The sequence below is a fragment of the Phyllopteryx taeniolatus genome, chromosome 12, assembly GCF_024500385.1.
Source record: "Phyllopteryx taeniolatus isolate TA_2022b chromosome 12, UOR_Ptae_1.2, whole genome shotgun sequence".
Taxonomy (NCBI): Eukaryota; Metazoa; Chordata; class Actinopteri; order Syngnathiformes; family Syngnathidae; genus Phyllopteryx; species Phyllopteryx taeniolatus.
The window spans coordinates 17,876,451-17,895,254 of NC_084513.1; the positions used below are offsets into that span (position 1 = coordinate 17,876,451).

Genomic DNA, 18,804 nt, shown 5'->3' on the forward strand with positions numbered 1-18,804 from the left:
CTCAGTAATTTGTTTTGTGCAGAGACCACAGAGCGGTCCAACTGTGAGAGGAACATTCAACTTTTGTCACCGTGCACACATGAAATAGGTCAACTCTAGTGTTCAAATAATCTATCAGATGCATGTTTGCTCGAGGTAAAAACAAAAACAAAAAAACCGAGCACTGTCTGTATGAGCATTGAAGCGTAAAATCAACATTTGAATTGTTGGGGGTGTTCATGCAGTGACAGCTGGACACATCTGTCTTTGTGCCTGTTCGCTCTTCCGCATAAATATGAAACAAGGATTTTCTATGGTAGAAGCGCAGGCAGCCTGCATACTGCCCTGGCAGCAGTGTTGGCAGATTGAGAGCCAGCCTGGCACAGGAACTGACTTTGTGGATGGGGAAGGGCGTCATTGTTTGGGGTCTAATCTCAGGTTCAAGAATGTGTCATTGTTCTCTTGCAATTTTTCTCATCATTAGTAATTCAATATACTAGTTATTACTAACATAATGTTTTTTTTTTTTTTAATCTGACGCCCTGATGTCGTTAAAATTAGATTTTAATTGTAATTTAGTTAGGACATTTTCAAAACCTGATTTGTTGAGCATTTTAATGGTACAAGTGAATATTAGGATGGGCAATTGAAAAATAGAGGTCAGAAACAAACAATAATTGTTGAAAAGAAATTCTTAGAGGGGCGGTTAGAATCTTCCTCTGAACGTTCAGAACTCCTATTTTATTGTCAGCAGAATAATGCTGCCATAGTTTGCATGGATGCGTCTTTAACTCATTCAGTGCCAGTTAACGTGGATATTTGACTTGTAAAGCAGTCAGTGGCACTGAATGTGTATAATACCCAGTAGCTGACGTCATGTTGTGCTTCTTTAGACAGCAAACTAGTTGAAACTAAATCAACAGCGCTTCTGCTGCAAGTGGTGCACTCCCCATTTACTTCAGTTGTGTCAAGAAGACATGATTAATCGACACACGATTGCACAAATCGCCCGAATTCTTAATCAAGTCAATTATTATGCCTATCCCTAATACAAATACTATATCCTAAACAATTGAAGTATCCCCACACTGTCGTGGTCTACAGTCATGCATTTGTAGAAATCGTGTGGTAGCTGTAGCAGCCATGTATCAATGTTTAAATAGGAGAGCCAAACAGCAGCAAATTAGTGAGGATACGTTTGTTCTGGAACACAGAAACAAAAATAACTCAGCCTGAAGTATATTTTTTCCCTTTTGGGGGGGTTTGAAGCACCACAAAAGTCCATGCCAAGCCAGTTGCTAAAATGCAGAGAGAATTATGTACATTTTGTATGAAGACTAAATTAATTTCCTTACAAATGACAAAATTCCCTCCGGACAATGGTCTGGGAGAACTTCAGAGCCCTGAATTTAACCCCACAAAACACATTTCGGATTAACTAGAACAGAGATTGTGGCAATTTATCACACAAACGTTCTTATGGATGAATGGACAATGGACAGACACACTTCAAGATCTTGCAGAAATTCTTTCCCAATGATTGGAAGTTGTTATAGCTGCAAAAGTAGCAACAACTCCAAATTATCTTAAATTTTCACTAGACAGGCCAGGTGTGCTAAAACCTTTTTTCCATACAGTGTATGTACGAAATCTCCAGCAGCCCCAGAGCTGACCATTTCTCCAGGAAAGATTCTTTTTGCATTAGATATCATTAACATAGTATATGTTACCAATGGTTTTAACTGATGTAGATCATGCATTACTCCCTGAATCAAGCAAACTCTCTACCTCCATTCAATGCTCCTAAAACTGTAAATGTGGCATGGTAGTCATTGCCAATGACTACAGTATATGTTCCTGCTGGGTTGTAAAAGAGGTCTGGATTGAAGATACAGGGTAATAAGCAACTGAAGGCACTGCTTCGCCCAAAAAGTCAGCAGTCAGTTTTACTGAATAGCCACCCGTCAATTAAAGCCAATACAATAAAGCAGAGGGTAGTGACTCTCTTGCTGTCACTCTTTAGATAGCACTTGGGGAAATTGGGATTAAACGCCAGGCCAGAGGAATGTTTACAGTAACAACTTCAGAAAAGTTGCCAGACCCTAACTGCCTTTGGTCTCCCAGAATATAAAATGCATTCTCTTCAGACTTTGTCGAGCTGTACCTGAGCCAAAAATGTGGACATGACATCACCCCAGTTCTGCTATTTTTCTTTGTCATTGAAAGACCCTTTGAATGTGCTGGAAAAAAATACTTCCTGGAGGTCAGAAGAAGAACAGTACGCTTCGTAAACCCAGAAGAGTGGACAGGAAGGTGGAGAAGTTAGATTAGAGGCACGGGGGAGGGTCAAATGAGCATGTTTTTGAAGGGGAGAGGAACAGAAAATGACAGCTTCCAGGTGAACCCCCTCATGATTTTCTACAACTTACTCTCGCTTTACCACTACTGACCTTATTGTGGAGCTTCAATTTCGCACAGATGAATTACATCATAAAGCCTATCATCAGCATTTGGGAGAAAGGAGGTCAGGCAAAGGTTTTTCCCTTATGTTGTAGTACCGTGTTGACTCACTGTAAACTGCAGTGTCCCCCCAGAGACTGTGTCATTTGGAGGTGTTAAGCCCCTTTCTGTATCCCCGTTCTTACATTTCCAAACTGCATCCTTAGATAACCGCCTTCCTGTTATTCCCAAGCCGCTAAGCTACATATTGAGCTTTCAAACATCCCATTTTTGCTTATGGAGCCCACCACCCTAGACACAATTTCCTATTGGTTCCTTTATAAACCAAGTAAGTCAGCGTTGTCTCTTTTTTTTTTATTAATCCATCCATCCATCCATTTTCTGAGCCGCTTCTCCTCACTAGGGTCGCGGGCGTGCTGGAGCCTATCACAGCTGTCATCGGGCAGGAGGCGGGGTACACCCTGAACTGGTTGCCAGCCAATCGCAGGGCACATACAAACAAACAACCATCCGCACTCACATTCACACCTACGGGCAATTTAGAGTCTCCAATTAATGCATGTTTTTGAGATGTGGGAGGAAACCGGAGTGCCCGGAGAAAACCCACGCAGGCACGGGGAGAACATTCAAACTCCACACAGGCCGGGTCCTCAGAACTGTGAGGCAGACGCTCTAACCTGTCGTCCACCGTGCCGCCCTGGTAATATCAAAGACTGTAAACTAATTAGTCAGTCAGTCTTAACTTTAATGACTGACAAATTGCAAATGGCACTTATGCTTGTTTTGGTCAAACTTTGAATCGTATTTGCTTTCAGTGGCATTTGGTTCTCATTGTATGTTGGAAATAATGCTATCCTTTGATGCGCCAAAACGTCTGATGTGCTGTGAGATTCACGTAAAGGGTCATTGTTAAGTATGAAACCATTCCTCCATATTGAAAGACTTAACTGTTTGTTCCCCAGCTCAAAAGATTAGCTTCCACTGAGACATAACTTCGTGGCTCAGGATGCACTCGGGCCTCCGCTCGGCCACTGAAGCTCTGCAAACTACAATTTGGGGCCGCCGCAGAGAAAGCACTCCCATTGTGTGCTTGTCAGGACGTAATGCTGTGGCGCACGGACTCTGACGCCCTGGTATTCACATAGACATACACCAGCGTGCACGGAGACACACAGATAGAGACGAGTCACGACAGAAGAGTCAGTGTTGGGTCAGGAGGCGCAGCCTATGGAGAGCTGGGTATTGTTGGACATTAAACAGTGCAGCCATTCAGCTGTCAGGGGTGACTCAGGAGTAGTGTGACAACAACACCTGCCTTCACACTACCGCATTGTTGTGCTCCATGCTGGAGTGGTAGTGCAGTGGCAACTTTATCAACACAACAGTATACTTGGTGTACTCGTCGATGCAACAACAAGCGTGACAGTACTGTCCATACACATGGACAGTACTGTAACAATAAAGGCCAACAGTAAAATAATATTTTTTGTGTGTTTGTTACAAAAAAGTACCTTTTTAATTTATTTTTAAAGTGTCTTTATTACAATAAATACAAAACAGGAAAAACGATTATATAAAAAGGACTTTTTCAAAAAACACTTCATTTTTCTATACAGTTGGTACACTTGCAAGTCAAGTACTACTGTATTTATAAAAATAGTGTCAATACTAAGATAAAAAAAAATCATATACATTATACATATGTATATGCAATATTTGTAATGCATTTTATCATTAACAATTTTTTAAATAAAACAATTTGTTGTTTTTAAAATGTCAATGTAAAGTTGCAGTAATCTCAACACTTACGGTAATCAGTGTCATCTGTATATCTATCCTGCTATTTACTGCTTTACTATGCCAAAAGCTCATCTCATCAAGAAAGCTAATTGTGGGACGGGCGAGGAATTGGATCAGTTTGTTCTGTTGCTCTTTGCCTCTTCACTTGACCTCGGCCTCCACCTGGGCCGAACACCAAAAACAACAACATATGCATGTCGACACACAGGCACACACACACACACACACACACACACACACACACACACACACACACACACACACACACACACAGACTCATCTAGGCTAATGACTCATCTCTCTGCCCCTCTATCATCCCCACCCCCTCTGTTCTTCGTCTGTGTGCAGGGGACATCACTCAGAAGGGCTATGAGAAGAAAAGAAGCAAACTGTTGGCACCGTTCATCCCACAGATACAAGGTAAGGATATTTATTTATAATTGATATTTGAGTGACAACACATTTCATCCCTGAAAAATGTCCAAGAAATGCAATGTTTAAAGAGTAAATGAGTGATCATATGACTTTTTGAATTCGTCTCAGCTCTCGTTTGTTCCCTCGGTTTGTGTTGGTTGGGTTTTCGCTTCAAAGCAAAACTGCGAAAACCACGCCACACTGACCGCATCAGTCGAAAAGAGATGCTAACAAAAAAAACAACAACAATGGAGGATAACGAGGATATCGTTTAATGTACCTCTCAATGTGGCTTTTGGGTACGGTAGGGAGATAAATCCTATATGAGCGAAGAACATGCTGCTGTATAACACTGCTACATTATACTCCACAGTCTCCACTTTGCTGCAGTGGTCCTCTCTCCCTTGGAGATAAGCAAGATAAGATATTCCTTTATTGATCTTATTGTACTACAATGACAGTATGAAAACTGAGAGCTAACGTTAGCCTGTATATTTATTTTCATCATTTGTTACTGATTAATCTGCTTGACCTGTGAGTGACCCGCACTGGTTTGTGTTATCCATATGGTATGCGCTTTGCACGCTTGGTATCCTGGCTGAGCAGGAATTGACACGCCCCTTTAAATGTTTGTACTTGCCGAAAATAATAGTTTAAACCATAAATATACCACAAACTATAACCACAAAACAGTTTATCATCATGTCAAGCTCATCCTATAACCCAGAAATAAACAAACAAATAAATGAATGGCTTGCAGCAGATGAATTGATTTTGAAAGAAAATGCACCGGAAGTGCTCGTGTGCTGCCTGCATGCACCGGTGGCAAAGACACTCCATAGCTTCGACGAACAACCCAGGCTAAGCTCACCTCCTCCCTGACCTACAAAGCTTGCCTCTCAGTCAAGCTGTATCACATGCAACAATACTTCCTTGACACCAATTAGAAATGTTTCCTCTTAACCATGGCTTTGGTGCCATCATGTGGCAGGTCACAGAAAGAGCACAAAAATATGTGAATAGGCAAATTTGAGAAAAGTGAATCGTGAATAGGCAGGGTTCACTGAATGTACATGGTTTTGCCAGTGGACAAGCAAGTCGAGTAGGTGCAGTGTGGTAGAAACGAGGCATTTAGACCCACGTGAGATTTCTACATCTGTTAGCTAGTTATGCTGAAATGGTGCTAAAACATCTATTGGCTGTGCACCAATAAATGCGTCTCCTGTGGTAGGGCATGCAACTGAGTTGGCTTAAATGAAGTGCCTTCTGCCCAGCAACGCAGTCTGAAGTCCTGGCGTGTGAATAAATCTGCTTCCTCTCAGAGCTGGAGAAAAGCCATTGTTTTACTTTGCGTTAGTGGCCATTAAAGCGTCCCCGGCATCCAATTGAAGTGGCTTGTCCCTTACTCACGGGATGCGTGTCACGCTCATTCTTCGCAGTGTCCTGGAATATCCTCGGACTATATTGAACCTGATGCGCTAAATGCAACTTGTGCTGTTTAGTAGTTTGAGTGAATGTGGGTGCGACTATTGCTTAACATTGCAGCGTGTGAGTTATATTGCTCTCTAAGAGTTGCTGACAGCGTAGAGCTCAATGATCCCTACTAAGCTGCTGCCACGGAAAGGCCAGGCAGGCTGATGATGGCCGGCAGTTAACCGCATCCTGCACCAGGCCTGGCTACCAGATCCTGGATGCGGTTAATACATTCATTTTCATATTAGGCTCTGTGTGTTGGCAATATCAGTTGAATTTACCCCCCAATATTCTGGTGGGTTTTCATAACAATTGAGGTGTTTGAATTATGTTTCGCTGTGCTGATGAAAGCCAAATGATAGCTACATTGGCTGAGGGATAAAGCACTGCCTGCCTAACTCAGAGCTGTGCGTAAGACTACATGTTCGACTGCCTTTTTTTAGCTGAAACGTCATTTTGACATTTGCTGTACTTAATCGTCTTCTTTGAGCTTGGCATTTCTCATTTGCTTTCCCCTAAAACATGCAAGGCGGCTGGTCATTTATAAGTGAGGCTGGAAGGATTAATTCAAAATGAAAACATTCTCTATTATGGTGCATGGTGAATAAGTGGTTAGCACGTCCTCCTCGCAGTCGAAAGGTTCCAGGTTCCGACCTCTGCTTAGACCCTCCTGTGTGGGTTTGCATGTTCCCTGTGCTTGAGTGGGGTTTCTTTGGAAACCTCAGCTTCCTTGCCCCAAAAAACAAAACAAAAAACACATAAGGTTATTTAAAGACCCTCTAGATTGTTTATAGATGGAAATGATTGTTTGTTATGTGCTCTGTGATTGGTTGACAAACAGTCCAGGGTACACCCTGCCTATAGCAGCTAGGATAGAGGTGTTTCTCCTGCTCGGATGGAGGTGCATCGCAATAAAATAGACTACTGTAGGAGAGTTCATTGTATTTCAGCATTGCAAGTCCAAAAGCGTTAGCCGTAAGCTAAAATCATCAAAATAATAACAAATGCAATCATAAAATAGTTAACTCTGTTAATCTACACATGTTTGAATTGAACTACAGAAAAAGATTTCTAATTTTATTGAGATGCACCTTTAGGTTCCAGCTCATCTGTCACCCTAACTAGGATGATCATTGTTAAAAAAAATGGATGGATGGTTGGCTAAGTATTAAAAAAATATTCATTACAGAATCATCTTTAATGCAGCACTTTAACTCTCCAAACTTGAATTAATCTAAGAGACTGTTTGAAGTTAGGTTAGGTGTTGCTGTTTTGATTAGGCAACAGTTAAAATTGGCTCAACAGTTAACAAATATGGGCAATAACTCTTTTTTTTCTGATGGGGAAAAAGGATGTCTCTTTGAGGCATTTATAAATTATTTAAAAAGAAATAGTATATGGTACGTTTGAGTCCCTCATCTTTTTTCCACAGGTGTAGATCCCTCTCTACAGATTGACAGCCGGATCCAGCCCTCCTCCCAGGCTGTTCTCTCAGCATCCAAACAAAACAAATCTCGGGCAGCCAACACCAGGGATGAACGCTTCCGCTCTGGTAATCACATCTTCATTCTTCGTGTGAGAGTTTAGAATTCTTGCTTGTGTTTTTTAGCGGTGCGCCTAAGCCACGTGTTCTTTTGTGTGGCCTAGATCTGCACACAGAAGCCGTCCAAGCAGCTTTGGCCAAATACAAAGAAAGGAAGATGCCCATGCCGTCCAAGAGACGATCCGTGCTAGTCCAGTCCTCTGTTGAGGCATGCACCCCGCCTGGTAAGACCTTTGCGTCTATATTTAGCGCACTTTCGTTTGCCAACCTTGGACATATAATTAGCTATGCACACGCACCACCCTTCCTATTCCCGCTCACTACCCACAAAGCACTATAGTGTAGGATGCTAACAATCCTGTAATCCGATATTTTTTAGCAAAATATTCCCCAAGAAAAAGAAACATTCAGTTTGATGAATGTATCTATTGTTTGGGATTATAAAGGACTCAGTTGTCACGAGCGTGTTCCCAGGCCGGCCTTCCCACTTGTTGCATACTGGATGAGATTGTTAGCATTGTCTCAGAATGTCAACATTTTACCTACTGTAACAGTTTGTGCTGTGTTGAAGCCATGTTGGACTTCACAGTACCAATTCTTGAAAAAAAAAAAAAAAAAAAAAGAGAGTCACTTAAGTACTGCAGTGGCTTAATTATTGTGTTTAACTTAATTAGGTCTGTAGATATTCAGGTACTACCACCCAAGGTGTAATATCTTTGGAACCGCTTGGTCTTGTCAAAAGCAGATAAATCCTGGCTTGAACAGGTTGTGTAAAAAAAAAAAAAAGACTTCTGCTTTTCCCCTTAAAACGTGTAGTTTTTAAAGATGGGATTTTCGGTCACTTTTTACGCTATCATTGGGCACTCTCACAAGTCAGTCATTATAACAGTCTAGTGTATACACTACTCACAAAAAGTTATCGATATTGGGCTTTCGAGTGAAATTTCAGGATGAACCTAAAATGCACAATAAACTTTTTACAGGTCAATTTATTTTGACCCTCTCTATTTTTGAATGCCAATGCCCAACTGTTAAATGTTTCAGTACTTTTTGCAAAACCTTCTGTTCTCAAATCTGGAGCTGAATGAGAAAATTGACATGTATTTGATCTATGAATTGAGACATTTCCAAGGGCATACACCTTTCTGCCTTTCTGTGACTCTTCCAGTCACACTGTATATCTGTTACAACCTGCTGATGACATTTTGTGACACATTAGGTTCAGTGGCCACTTCCCTCTGAGAACAGTCTCTGTTTGAAGCTGGTCAATTGTTAATAGTCGTCTTGGTCCAAATATGAACAGCATGATCAAGATGATTATTTTAAATACCAATTCTAATCGTATGTTATAGTGCTTTTTAGGTTAATCATGAAATTTCAGCTCTTCTTGTGTCTGTCATTACTGTTAATACATCACAGTTGTTTGCTGTGCCTGCACTTGATCACTGGTGCACGGTACATTGCAGTAATTAGTAGGCCCGCCAAGTCATTATCATATAGCTCATTAAGCAGTCCTTTGCAACTATATCCTACTGTTTTTTTGTCTGTTAAATACAAGCGATTCTGTGAGCTTAATCAGTCTCCTCGCATGCTTCTTGTCTGTTTATAAGCCATGAATGCCATCTCTTGACTTTACACTGGTGTCTGACCCTCACTATGTTCTTCTGCTTCACTTTGCCATGGTTACTGAGACATTGCGTTATAGGAGAGATGAGCAGAGGAATAACAGATTATTCACTGTGAAGCAGTCGCTTTGAGGCTGCTGGCCGTACACATAAATATGGCTTGTTAGAATCCATCCAAAAGCTTTTGCAAGGCAACTTTTTCAAGGCCATGTAACATATTTCATTTCACTTAGGGATTTTGTGTCATGCTGTACTCAAAAAGTGCTCAATTGACAGACTGAAGATTTTAATGCATTTAGTTAGCAAACTTCTGTGACAGGTTATACAACCCCAATTCCAATGAAGTTGGGACGTTGTGTTAAACATAAATAAAAACAGAATACAATGATTTGCAAATCATGTTTAACCTATATTTAATTGAATATACTACAATGACAAGATATTTAATGTTCAAACTGATAAACGTAATTGTTTTTAGCAAATAATTATTAACTTGGAATTTTATGGCTGCAACACGTTCCACCTGGGACAGGTGGCAAAAACGTTGAGGAATGCTCATCAAACACCTGTTTGGAACATCCCACAGGTGAACAGGCTAATTGGGAACAGGTGGGTGCCATGATTGGGTATAAAAGGAGTTTCCCTGAATTGCTCAGTCATTCACAAGCAAAGATGGGGTGAGGTTTACCTCTTTGTGAACAAGTGTATGAGAAAATAGTCAAACAGTTTAAGGACAATGTTCCTCAGCGTACAGTTGTATGGAATTTAGGGATTTCATCATCTACGGTCCATAATAACATCAAAAGGTTCAGAGAATCTGGAGAAATCACTGCATGTAAGCGGCAAGGCCGAAAACCAACATTGAATGCCCGTGACCTTCGATCCCTCAGGCGGCACTGCATCAAAAACCGACATCAAGGTGTAAAGGATATCACCACATGGGCTCAGGAACACTTCAGAAAACCAATGTCAGTAAATACAGTTCAGCGCTACATCCGTAAGTGCAACTTGAAACTCTACTATGCAAAGCAAAAGCCATTTATCAACAACAGCCAGAAACGCCCCAGACTTCTCTGGGCCTGTGCTCATCTAAAATGACTGATGCAAAGTAGAAAAGTGTTCTGTGCTGAAAGCTACATACAGGTTTTGGAGAAACATATGCTGCCATCCAAGCAACGTCTTTTTCATGGACGCCCCTGCTTATTTCAGCAAGACAATGCCAAACCACATTCTGCACGTGTTACAACAGCGTGGCTTCGGAGTAAAAGGGTGCGGGTACTAGACTGGCCTACCTGCAGTCCAGACCTGTCTCCCATTGAAAATGTGTGGCAGATTATGAAGCGTAAAATACGAGAACGGAGACCCCGGACTGTTGAACAGCTGAAGCTGTACATAAAGCAAGAATGGGAAAGAATTCCACCTACAAAGCTTCAACATTTAGTGTCTTCAGTTCACAAGCGTTTATTGAATGTTGTTAAAAGAAAAGAAAACCATCTCTTTTGGAACGTGTTGCAGACATAAAATTCTAAGCTCAAGATTATTTGCTAAAAACAATAAAACAGAACAAAAATTAAATAGCTTGTCTTTGTAGTGTATTCAATTAAATATAGGTTCAACATGATTTGCAAATCATTGTATTCTGTTTTTATTTATGTTTAACACAACGTCCCAACTTCATTGGAATTGGGGTTGTAGTAATGTTTGACGAGAAGGAGCACTGAGTGACGATTTAGACTTCTCCAGAGCTTCTCGTGCTAGCTTGGGCCGACTGGTTGGCTGTTATTACTTTTCACTTGTTTACATTTGTGTGTGTATTTATTAACGTGGAATTGCATTCATTGTTTTTATTTTATTTTATACTTGTCTAAAAGTTAAATTTAGGGCTGCAACTAGCGATTGTGTGAATGCTCAAGCATTCCACATTTTACACCCACGTGAAATGTGGGTGTAAAATTTTATTATGTTAAAAAAAACCCGTTCTCCCCCATTCCACTCTATTCTGCCTTCTTCCCCCCTGCTTACATATTTCTTCAGCAATTAAAACCATTCCAATTACTTGTTTTCCACACTCCCCCATTACCCACATTCTGCACTGTGCAACACTAAAATACCTGTATTTTAGCCACAATAAGACAAATTCTAAATTTTTTAGTTAGTTTCCTGATTTCTCAACCGATTCCCACCATTCCAACTTCTACGTGTTCAGCTCATTCAAGCGCATGATTTCAATCAGCATTGCAGCATTCACATGCAATTTCTCTAGAAATTGCACCTTCTCGTCTTAATCTGTTAATCTGTTGATTTTTTCTTCTATTAATCGGCGAATCAGATAAAAAATAAATAAATAAATAAATTATCAACCCTTTTTTGGGGGCGAAGGAAGAGTGAGGCTGCAGGGAGAAGTGAAACTGAGGGTGCAGGACTTTAAATACTTTGGGCAAAACTCCAGAGAAATGGTGAGTGGAGGTGAAGAAACAAGTCTAAGCAGGTTGGAACAGGCGGAGGAACAGGTGCATTGTGTGACAGAAGTGCCTCTGCTAGGATGAAGGGCGACTTTTATAAAACAGTGGCGAGGCCAGCCATAATGTACGGATTAGAGACAGTGGCACGAGACGAGAAGGCAAGAGAAAACAGGAAGCCGAGCTGGATGTGGCAGAAATGAACATGTTGAGGTTCTCTCTAGGAGTGACCAGGTCGGATAGGATTTGAAATGAGGTCATCAGAGGAACAGTCAAGGTTAGCTGTTTGGGAGCAAAAGTTAGAGAGAGCAGACTACGATGGTTTGCAGATGTGAAGAGAGATAATTAGTGAATTGGTAGAAGGGTGCTGTGGATGGTGCTACCAGGCAAGAGAGCTGGAGGAAGACCTAAGAGAAGGTTGCTAGATGTAGTGAGGGAAGACACGAGGGCAGTTGATATTAGAGAGGATGCAAAAGATGGGCTTGGACATGGAAAAGGATGACACTCAGTGGTGACCTCGAAAGGGACAAGCCAAAAGGAAAAGAAGAAGAATCGATAAATAGGATGGGTTTTTTTTCTTAAAGTATTTCCATCCCTTTATTATAAAATTGGACATTATGTCAAATCGGCCTTGCAGAAAAGTGCGCAGGTTGCTTCACGAACATCCTCGAGCAGAAAGGGGCAGAGGGTGGTGGAACTGTACTAGTAAAACACTGTCATCCTCATAAGTAGTGCAAATCTTTTTCCCCCACCGACCGGCTGTGTTGCTGTCCTCTTGTCATGGCGTGACGCTACTCTGACCTGTCTAACACAGACACCTCCTCGGCATCTGAAGACGAGGGCTCGCTGCGGCGAAAGGGACGTCTGGCCAACTCCACGCCTAGCCAGAGCCACAGCCACCCGGCCGTTGAGCACTGGTTTAACCGGGTCATCCAGGGTTCGTCCACCTCATCTTCCGCTTCGTCCACCTCGTCCCACCCTGGAGGGAGGTCTGCCACAACCAGCACCAACGCCAATAGCACGGCTCTCAACGCCAACACCAAAGCTACTGCACTGGCTGACCTTATGGCACACACTCACTTAGGTGAGTTCTCCTTTTTAAATTTATCTCTCTTTAACTCAAGCACTGGTCCACTTAGAGTTTCTAAAAGGACTTTGCGTCCGGTCGTCATGGTAACAAAAGACAAACTTGGTATTAGCCCAGCAGTACGTACCTATATGGGGCGGAATGAGGGATGGCTCCCATGCATGAGAAAGTACAATCAATGGACATGGAAACTAAAAATGGGCTGATTTCAGATAGATGAGGATTAGGGTGGGATGCAATTCTTAATCCTTGGGGTATTTTGACGTGTGTGTGAGAGGCGTGTTTCGACACCTGATAACTGTTTTAAATTGTGAAAAAAAACATGCATGTCTCCTTTAAGGGATAGAGGCGTGTTCCTGTGTGTTTGTTTCATAGTGGAAGCCACGGCTAATGTTGTTTTACATTGGCTTAATAAAGCAGGAGTTTGAAGCATTCAATTACTGTAATTTCTCGTGTATAATGCACATTTTTTCCCCCCAAAAAATTGTCAAAAGTCAATAGTGCGCATTATACATAGGTATGGGGGGAAATGAAAACGCTTTCACATTTTATAAATGTATGCCGCCATCGAGAGGTTATGAGAGAGGTGTACACTTTCATTCTAATATGCCGCCACCTAGAGATTATGAAAAAGTTGAAGCCTACACTTTCATTCCAATATGACAGGGGTATGTATGACTGCATATCCTGTATGTACAGTTGTGGTCATTAGTTTACATACCCTGCCAGAATTAGTGAAATATTCTTTTTTTCTTTTAAATATGACTGAGCAACAACCATCATTAGTTTCTTTATGGTTATGTTTTGTTTAATGATAATGCTTTTCTGAAAGGCTTGACAGTTTAATTTGAATCTCATTAAAATGAAATTAAGTGTTTCGCCCAGCCCTTCATGTTTTCTTTAAATAATTGTACCCATCTTACAAGTTCTGCCTGAGTAATCAAACATATGAGCACAACAGTGTGTTTTCTCATTTACTAAATAAAAGGCTCTGAATTTCAAAATAACAGCAAGTAAATAATAAAGTATTACATGTTCAAATAAAGTGCTTAACTTCAGAATAATTCTTTGAAAAAAAAAAATAGCTCATGTTTTGATTATATGGGTAGAAGCAAAATCATGCATTGTAAAAATGCATTATACATAGGTAGAAGGGTTTTCCAGAATTTTGAGGTCAACTTTGGGGGTGCACATTATACACGAGAAATTACGGTATCTCCAGCTAATAAGATTTTTTTGAATGTATGCTAGACATAAAGCAGTGTCCCACATGTCTGCTTCTGTTGCCGCTCAAGATACACACAAGCACTTAATGAGGCATGACAAAGATTATCAAGAGTTTTAATTCATGTCTTTGGACTAAGTCATCTTTGTCTGCAATCTCGCTGTCATTCAGTCATGTAAAAAGGCTTTGGGCCACTCCTTTTTCAAAGCTTCTCTATTCATCTAGTCTGTTATTGCTCAGTGTGACATTTGTCAACTATGTGTGGCCACCAAAAGACTTAACCACATGGTTGTATTTATGGAATAGCAAGTAGATGCGTAACTAAACTAGCTAAATCATTTGTTTAAATGTTACATAGAACTGCATACTGGTCTAGGGTTGGCTTGGTTACAATACCTCACAGGAATGCAATGGCATCTAAAGGTCAAACACAGATCTATGGATTTGTTTGGATTTAAAAAACTTTTCCCAAAGGAAAATCTGATTGTGAGGGTCCTAGGTTTACGACAGAGTTCCGTTCCTACAGAGGCGACGTAACCTGATACGATTGATACAAACTTTCAGCGTCAAAGGCAGATCACCAGCCTTGCAAACTTTTTCAATAGAATACAATTTAAATTTGGTAGTGATAGTTGACCTGTCGGGCAGTGCGGTAGCCCGTCTGCCTCACAGTTCTTAGGTTCAGGGTTCATGTGGAGTTTGCATGTTCTCCCCAGTGCTTTTGTGGGTTTTCCTCCTCCCACGTTCCAAAAACATGCATGTTAGGTTCATTGAAGACTAAATTGTCACAAGTGTGAGTGTGAGAGAGATATGTGCCCTGCGATTGGCTGTTTACCAGTCCTGGATGTACCCCGCCTCTTGCTCAAAGTCAGCTGGGATAAGCTCCAGCTCACTCGCAATCCCAAAAAGGACAAGCACAATAGAAAATGGATGGATGGATAGTTGACCTGTCCTTTCTATCCCCCCTTCTACCACAGATAACCACATAGCTCCCCCAGACGTGACAGGCCTCTCGGGGTGCTCGTCGCTGCATGCGGAGCAGTCCCACGTTGCTTCGGTGCGAGGCGTGTCCCGTGGCTACAACCACCACACCAGCATCATGGAGACGGCAGATGGTGAGTGTCCTGCACGCCCGATGCTACAAGGTTTCCTCCGGTTTGCCTTTTCTCCCCTGCTGTTTGTCCCTCTGTTTTCCCTCTTTAGTCAGTCTTCCTGTCAGACTGGCACTAGCTGCTGGCTGACCCTCTTTTTGTTGCTATGGTAACACCTCTCCTCCTATACCCAAGAAAAAAACTCTTAATAGTTGTTCTGCGATAACAGTTTATTTTATTAGTTGTTCTAATACTAATCATTATTAATCTTTATAATGATGACTCTTGTTTTAGACAAGAGTGTAAAACATTTCACAGCGTGGTTAGTTTTCTGTGTTATTTAGGAGTTATAAAACAGCCCTTCAAGAAGCAGAGCAAAATAAAGAGAACAAAGAGCTCTGGATCACAAGGACAGTGTTATAATACTTCCAAGAAATGTAAATAGGTTTTGCCAGTGAATAAAAGCAGGTGTCAACCTTCGTTATTCAAAATCATGCAACAAGTGAAGCACTATATTCCAGCCAACTGCGCTACTGAGTTTGCCCTGCATATGCGCAAACCCCTGCATTGACACGCTCCACTTACATGTGGTCAAAATGATGCCTCTCTTCACCAAAAGGCGGTGTGTAGGTAAAACTGTCATATTAGGCTGCAAGTCTTTAGACACCAGACAACCAATCATCAAACCCTGATGAAACGGTATCGAAAATCAACGTAATGATAAATGGATTTATCGAATGGATTAAGAATTCTGTAACTTGTGGCGGGATTGATTGTTGATTAATAGTGTGTTGAAGCAATTGAGTAAAAATGGAGTCTCAGTCTTAGCTTGACACCTTTATTTGAGAAATACCTGTATTCGTGGAGGATTATGTTCAGTGATGTCCACATTTGTTTCTCCTCCAGGCTGTGAATGGAGAGGTGAGGGATCCCTCATTTTGATGAATGGTATTTATTATTGCTACGGTTGTTTCAGCTCAATGGCAGCCTGTGCATTTGTTGTGCATGTGATTACTGTCAGGTGTTGCACCCCTCCGCCACCCATGTTCTCCCAAAAAAGTCAATTCACTCATCCGAGCCATCTGTTTTGATGTTGTTCATGGTGTTGATGGTCTTGTCGACAAGACGAATGCGTTTGCATTTGTGGCGTTGTGAATTTACCTAACCTACATGCTTTACACTGTTGTGCTTGGTGTGAAAAGGCCTTTTCGATGACGCGTCTCTATTAGGATGCATATTTGCTGTTTTTCTTGTGTGCCATCTCAATGTTTCAACAAGGGTAGAGCCAACAGGATACACTTTGTTTCAAATGGAGAAAACAGACTGTGGGACAATACAGTAGAAGAATAAATTGTGTAATGTGTTTTTCCATGATGACGGTCAAGCTCGATTTCAACACAAAACTACCCATTGAGATAAAATATATTTGCAATAATTCGTTCCAGAGTCCAAACTGTCCCCATCATAAAAAACTTAATGTACTAAACAAGCAATGTTTTAAGTAACATTTCATTGTTATTAACTCTCATACATGCATAAGGAGTCAAATATGAATATCTTCAAAGCAATAAAACACATTCAACAGAATCAGTCATCCATATGACTACTAGTGATCGTCTCCAACTATCATGACACTGCAATACTTAAAGCTGGGCAAAAGTACTTTGACAGCTCCACTGTCTGCTTTAAATTAATGCACTTACTTCCCCAGCAGTATTCTTCTTGCCGTGTTATTCACTTTCCACTGTCTTGAACAATTAAAAAAAAAAAAAAAAAAATTTAACTCAGGGAAGAAGCAGTTCACACACTACACCGTGTGTATGTGGCACATGGACAAAGACAAATACTGCCCCCGCCAGCCACTGCCTCCACCTCGCCGACAACTACACAGAGCAATCATTTGTGCATGTCAGCCGAAGCGAACGCTGTTAGCTAACACTAATCTGTGCATCTAACAAAACTCAATGTAGCTCTGTTTACCTTTTTGGCTTTGACATGGTAGCAGGGTTGTCGCACCAGTGGGGGGTGTGGGTGTTTTTGCATGATAGTATTTCAGACAGTGTAGTCTGGCCGTCCCTTGAAAGTTGCTCTGGATCTTCAGCCAGCCTAGCTGGTCATGTCATGGATGGAGAAATTTGTGTGTAGGGGTGGTTATTATGTAAATTAGCCCCGCTGTTACGTGACGGAAATTGACAGATAACAAAAGATTTACTTGGTTGTTTAATTTCACACTTAGGTGGCGAGGCACTACAGAGACGAAACTAATTGTATATTGACAATTGAAAAGTCAAGTTTCCATTTAATGTCCCATTTACAGCGTTCAGCAGTTTAGGTTCGTCTCTATAAACAATAACGAATATTGAACATGATCATAGAATAGTCCTTAAAAAAAAAACACTAAACAGAGTTCTGAACAGATGGCTTGCAAACAACCTCAGATGATACGGTGGAAGTCTGAAAATATTGCAAGACAGGGATGCAGTGCAATGCATGGGATGTTTTTGGGTGTTGAAAATGAGGGACTCCTTCTGAGAACACTAATACGTTAATTATCATCACTGGCCTGTCATCATCTTCTGCTACAGTACATTAATATATCAAAGCTTTTGAGTGGATGGGACTCAGGGCCATCAGACGTTGTCGTCTGTGTCTAATTGGCTCATCAGGTGCCGCACTGCCCCTCACATGTACGAGGCCAATGCGTGTGTGCCTTTATACGAGCAGACTGAGGCTGTCTGAGCCAGTCTTATTTTAGAACAAAAACGCATCAGGCAAGCTGTGTGCAGCTGTGGCCTGCGTCTCCTGTGGCTGGAATGTCTGACACTTGCCCCTCCCAACCTTGAATGAATTCACATGGACAAAACCATATCCCAAATAGCTAACAAAGGTCTCGTTTCCACCGTGCACTCCACTCCAGTTTAGTTTGTTACATATCAGATCAGTGAACCCTTTGTGGAATTTGTAATGGGGTTGGTGATAGCTCTATACTGTTAAATACTGTAAATAGCATATCATCATTGCATTAAAGCCCGCTGAGAAGCTATTAACAATCCTGTCAAATTTGATTGACTAAAATAATTGCTAAGTATATAAAATGGCTTTAAATTCTACAAAAATCACGCCACTGTCTCTGCTCTCAGATGCTGTGGGCGTGTCCGTGAATGGCCTGAAAGCATGCGCCGCTCAACTATCAATCAAATACCTCTACGACGGCCTGGAAAAATGACTTTTACTTCGTCTAGTATCTTTTTTATGCATACAAATAAATCTTAATTTAAACTGCGAAAATATATCCGCTTAAAGCCTCCGGTGGTTGGGATATATCCCACCGGGTCATCGCAGGTCTTATCCACACCACAGTGGTAAGAAAATCTCATACCACGATTATCATGACCAAAATGATCAGTTATTGGTATTACTACAAAATATTGCCAAAAGAAATGTCTATATATATTTTTATTTATTTTTTAATTTTTTTATATTTCAGAAAAAAAAGTAATAACAAAACTATAAAAAAAGAATTGTACAAAAGAAAAATATTTAACCAGCAGATGCTTGCATTTTTCACACTAAAATTGTAAACAGCAGAAACCAAAACTAATTTCAATGCATTCAAGAGCTAAAGAAAATGAGGTGCTTTTTTTTTTT

The 18,804-nt window shown here is 41.0% G+C and overlaps 1 protein-coding gene across 8 annotated transcripts in view; it reads left to right on the forward strand.

Moving 5' to 3' along the window:
* Nucleotides 1-18,804, forward strand: part of dip2a (disco-interacting protein 2 homolog A) — an 83,865-nt gene that overhangs the window by 37,494 nt on the left and 27,567 nt on the right. For 5 of the 8 annotated variants that reach the window (XM_061792443.1, XM_061792435.1, XM_061792441.1 and 2 more), the window contains exons 2-7: nucleotides 4,588-4,659; nucleotides 7,559-7,678; nucleotides 7,774-7,893; nucleotides 12,568-12,837; nucleotides 15,043-15,180; nucleotides 16,063-16,104. In XM_061792443.1, coding sequence (XP_061648427.1) covers nucleotides 4,588-4,659; nucleotides 7,559-7,678; nucleotides 7,774-7,893; nucleotides 12,568-12,837; nucleotides 15,043-15,180; nucleotides 16,063-16,104 — 762 coding nt within the window. The remainder of the gene's footprint in view (nucleotides 1-4,587; nucleotides 4,660-7,558; nucleotides 7,679-7,773; nucleotides 7,894-12,567; nucleotides 12,838-15,042; nucleotides 15,181-16,062; nucleotides 16,105-18,804) is intronic. The other 3 variants (XM_061792439.1, XM_061792440.1, XM_061792437.1) reach the window with 2 other exon arrangements.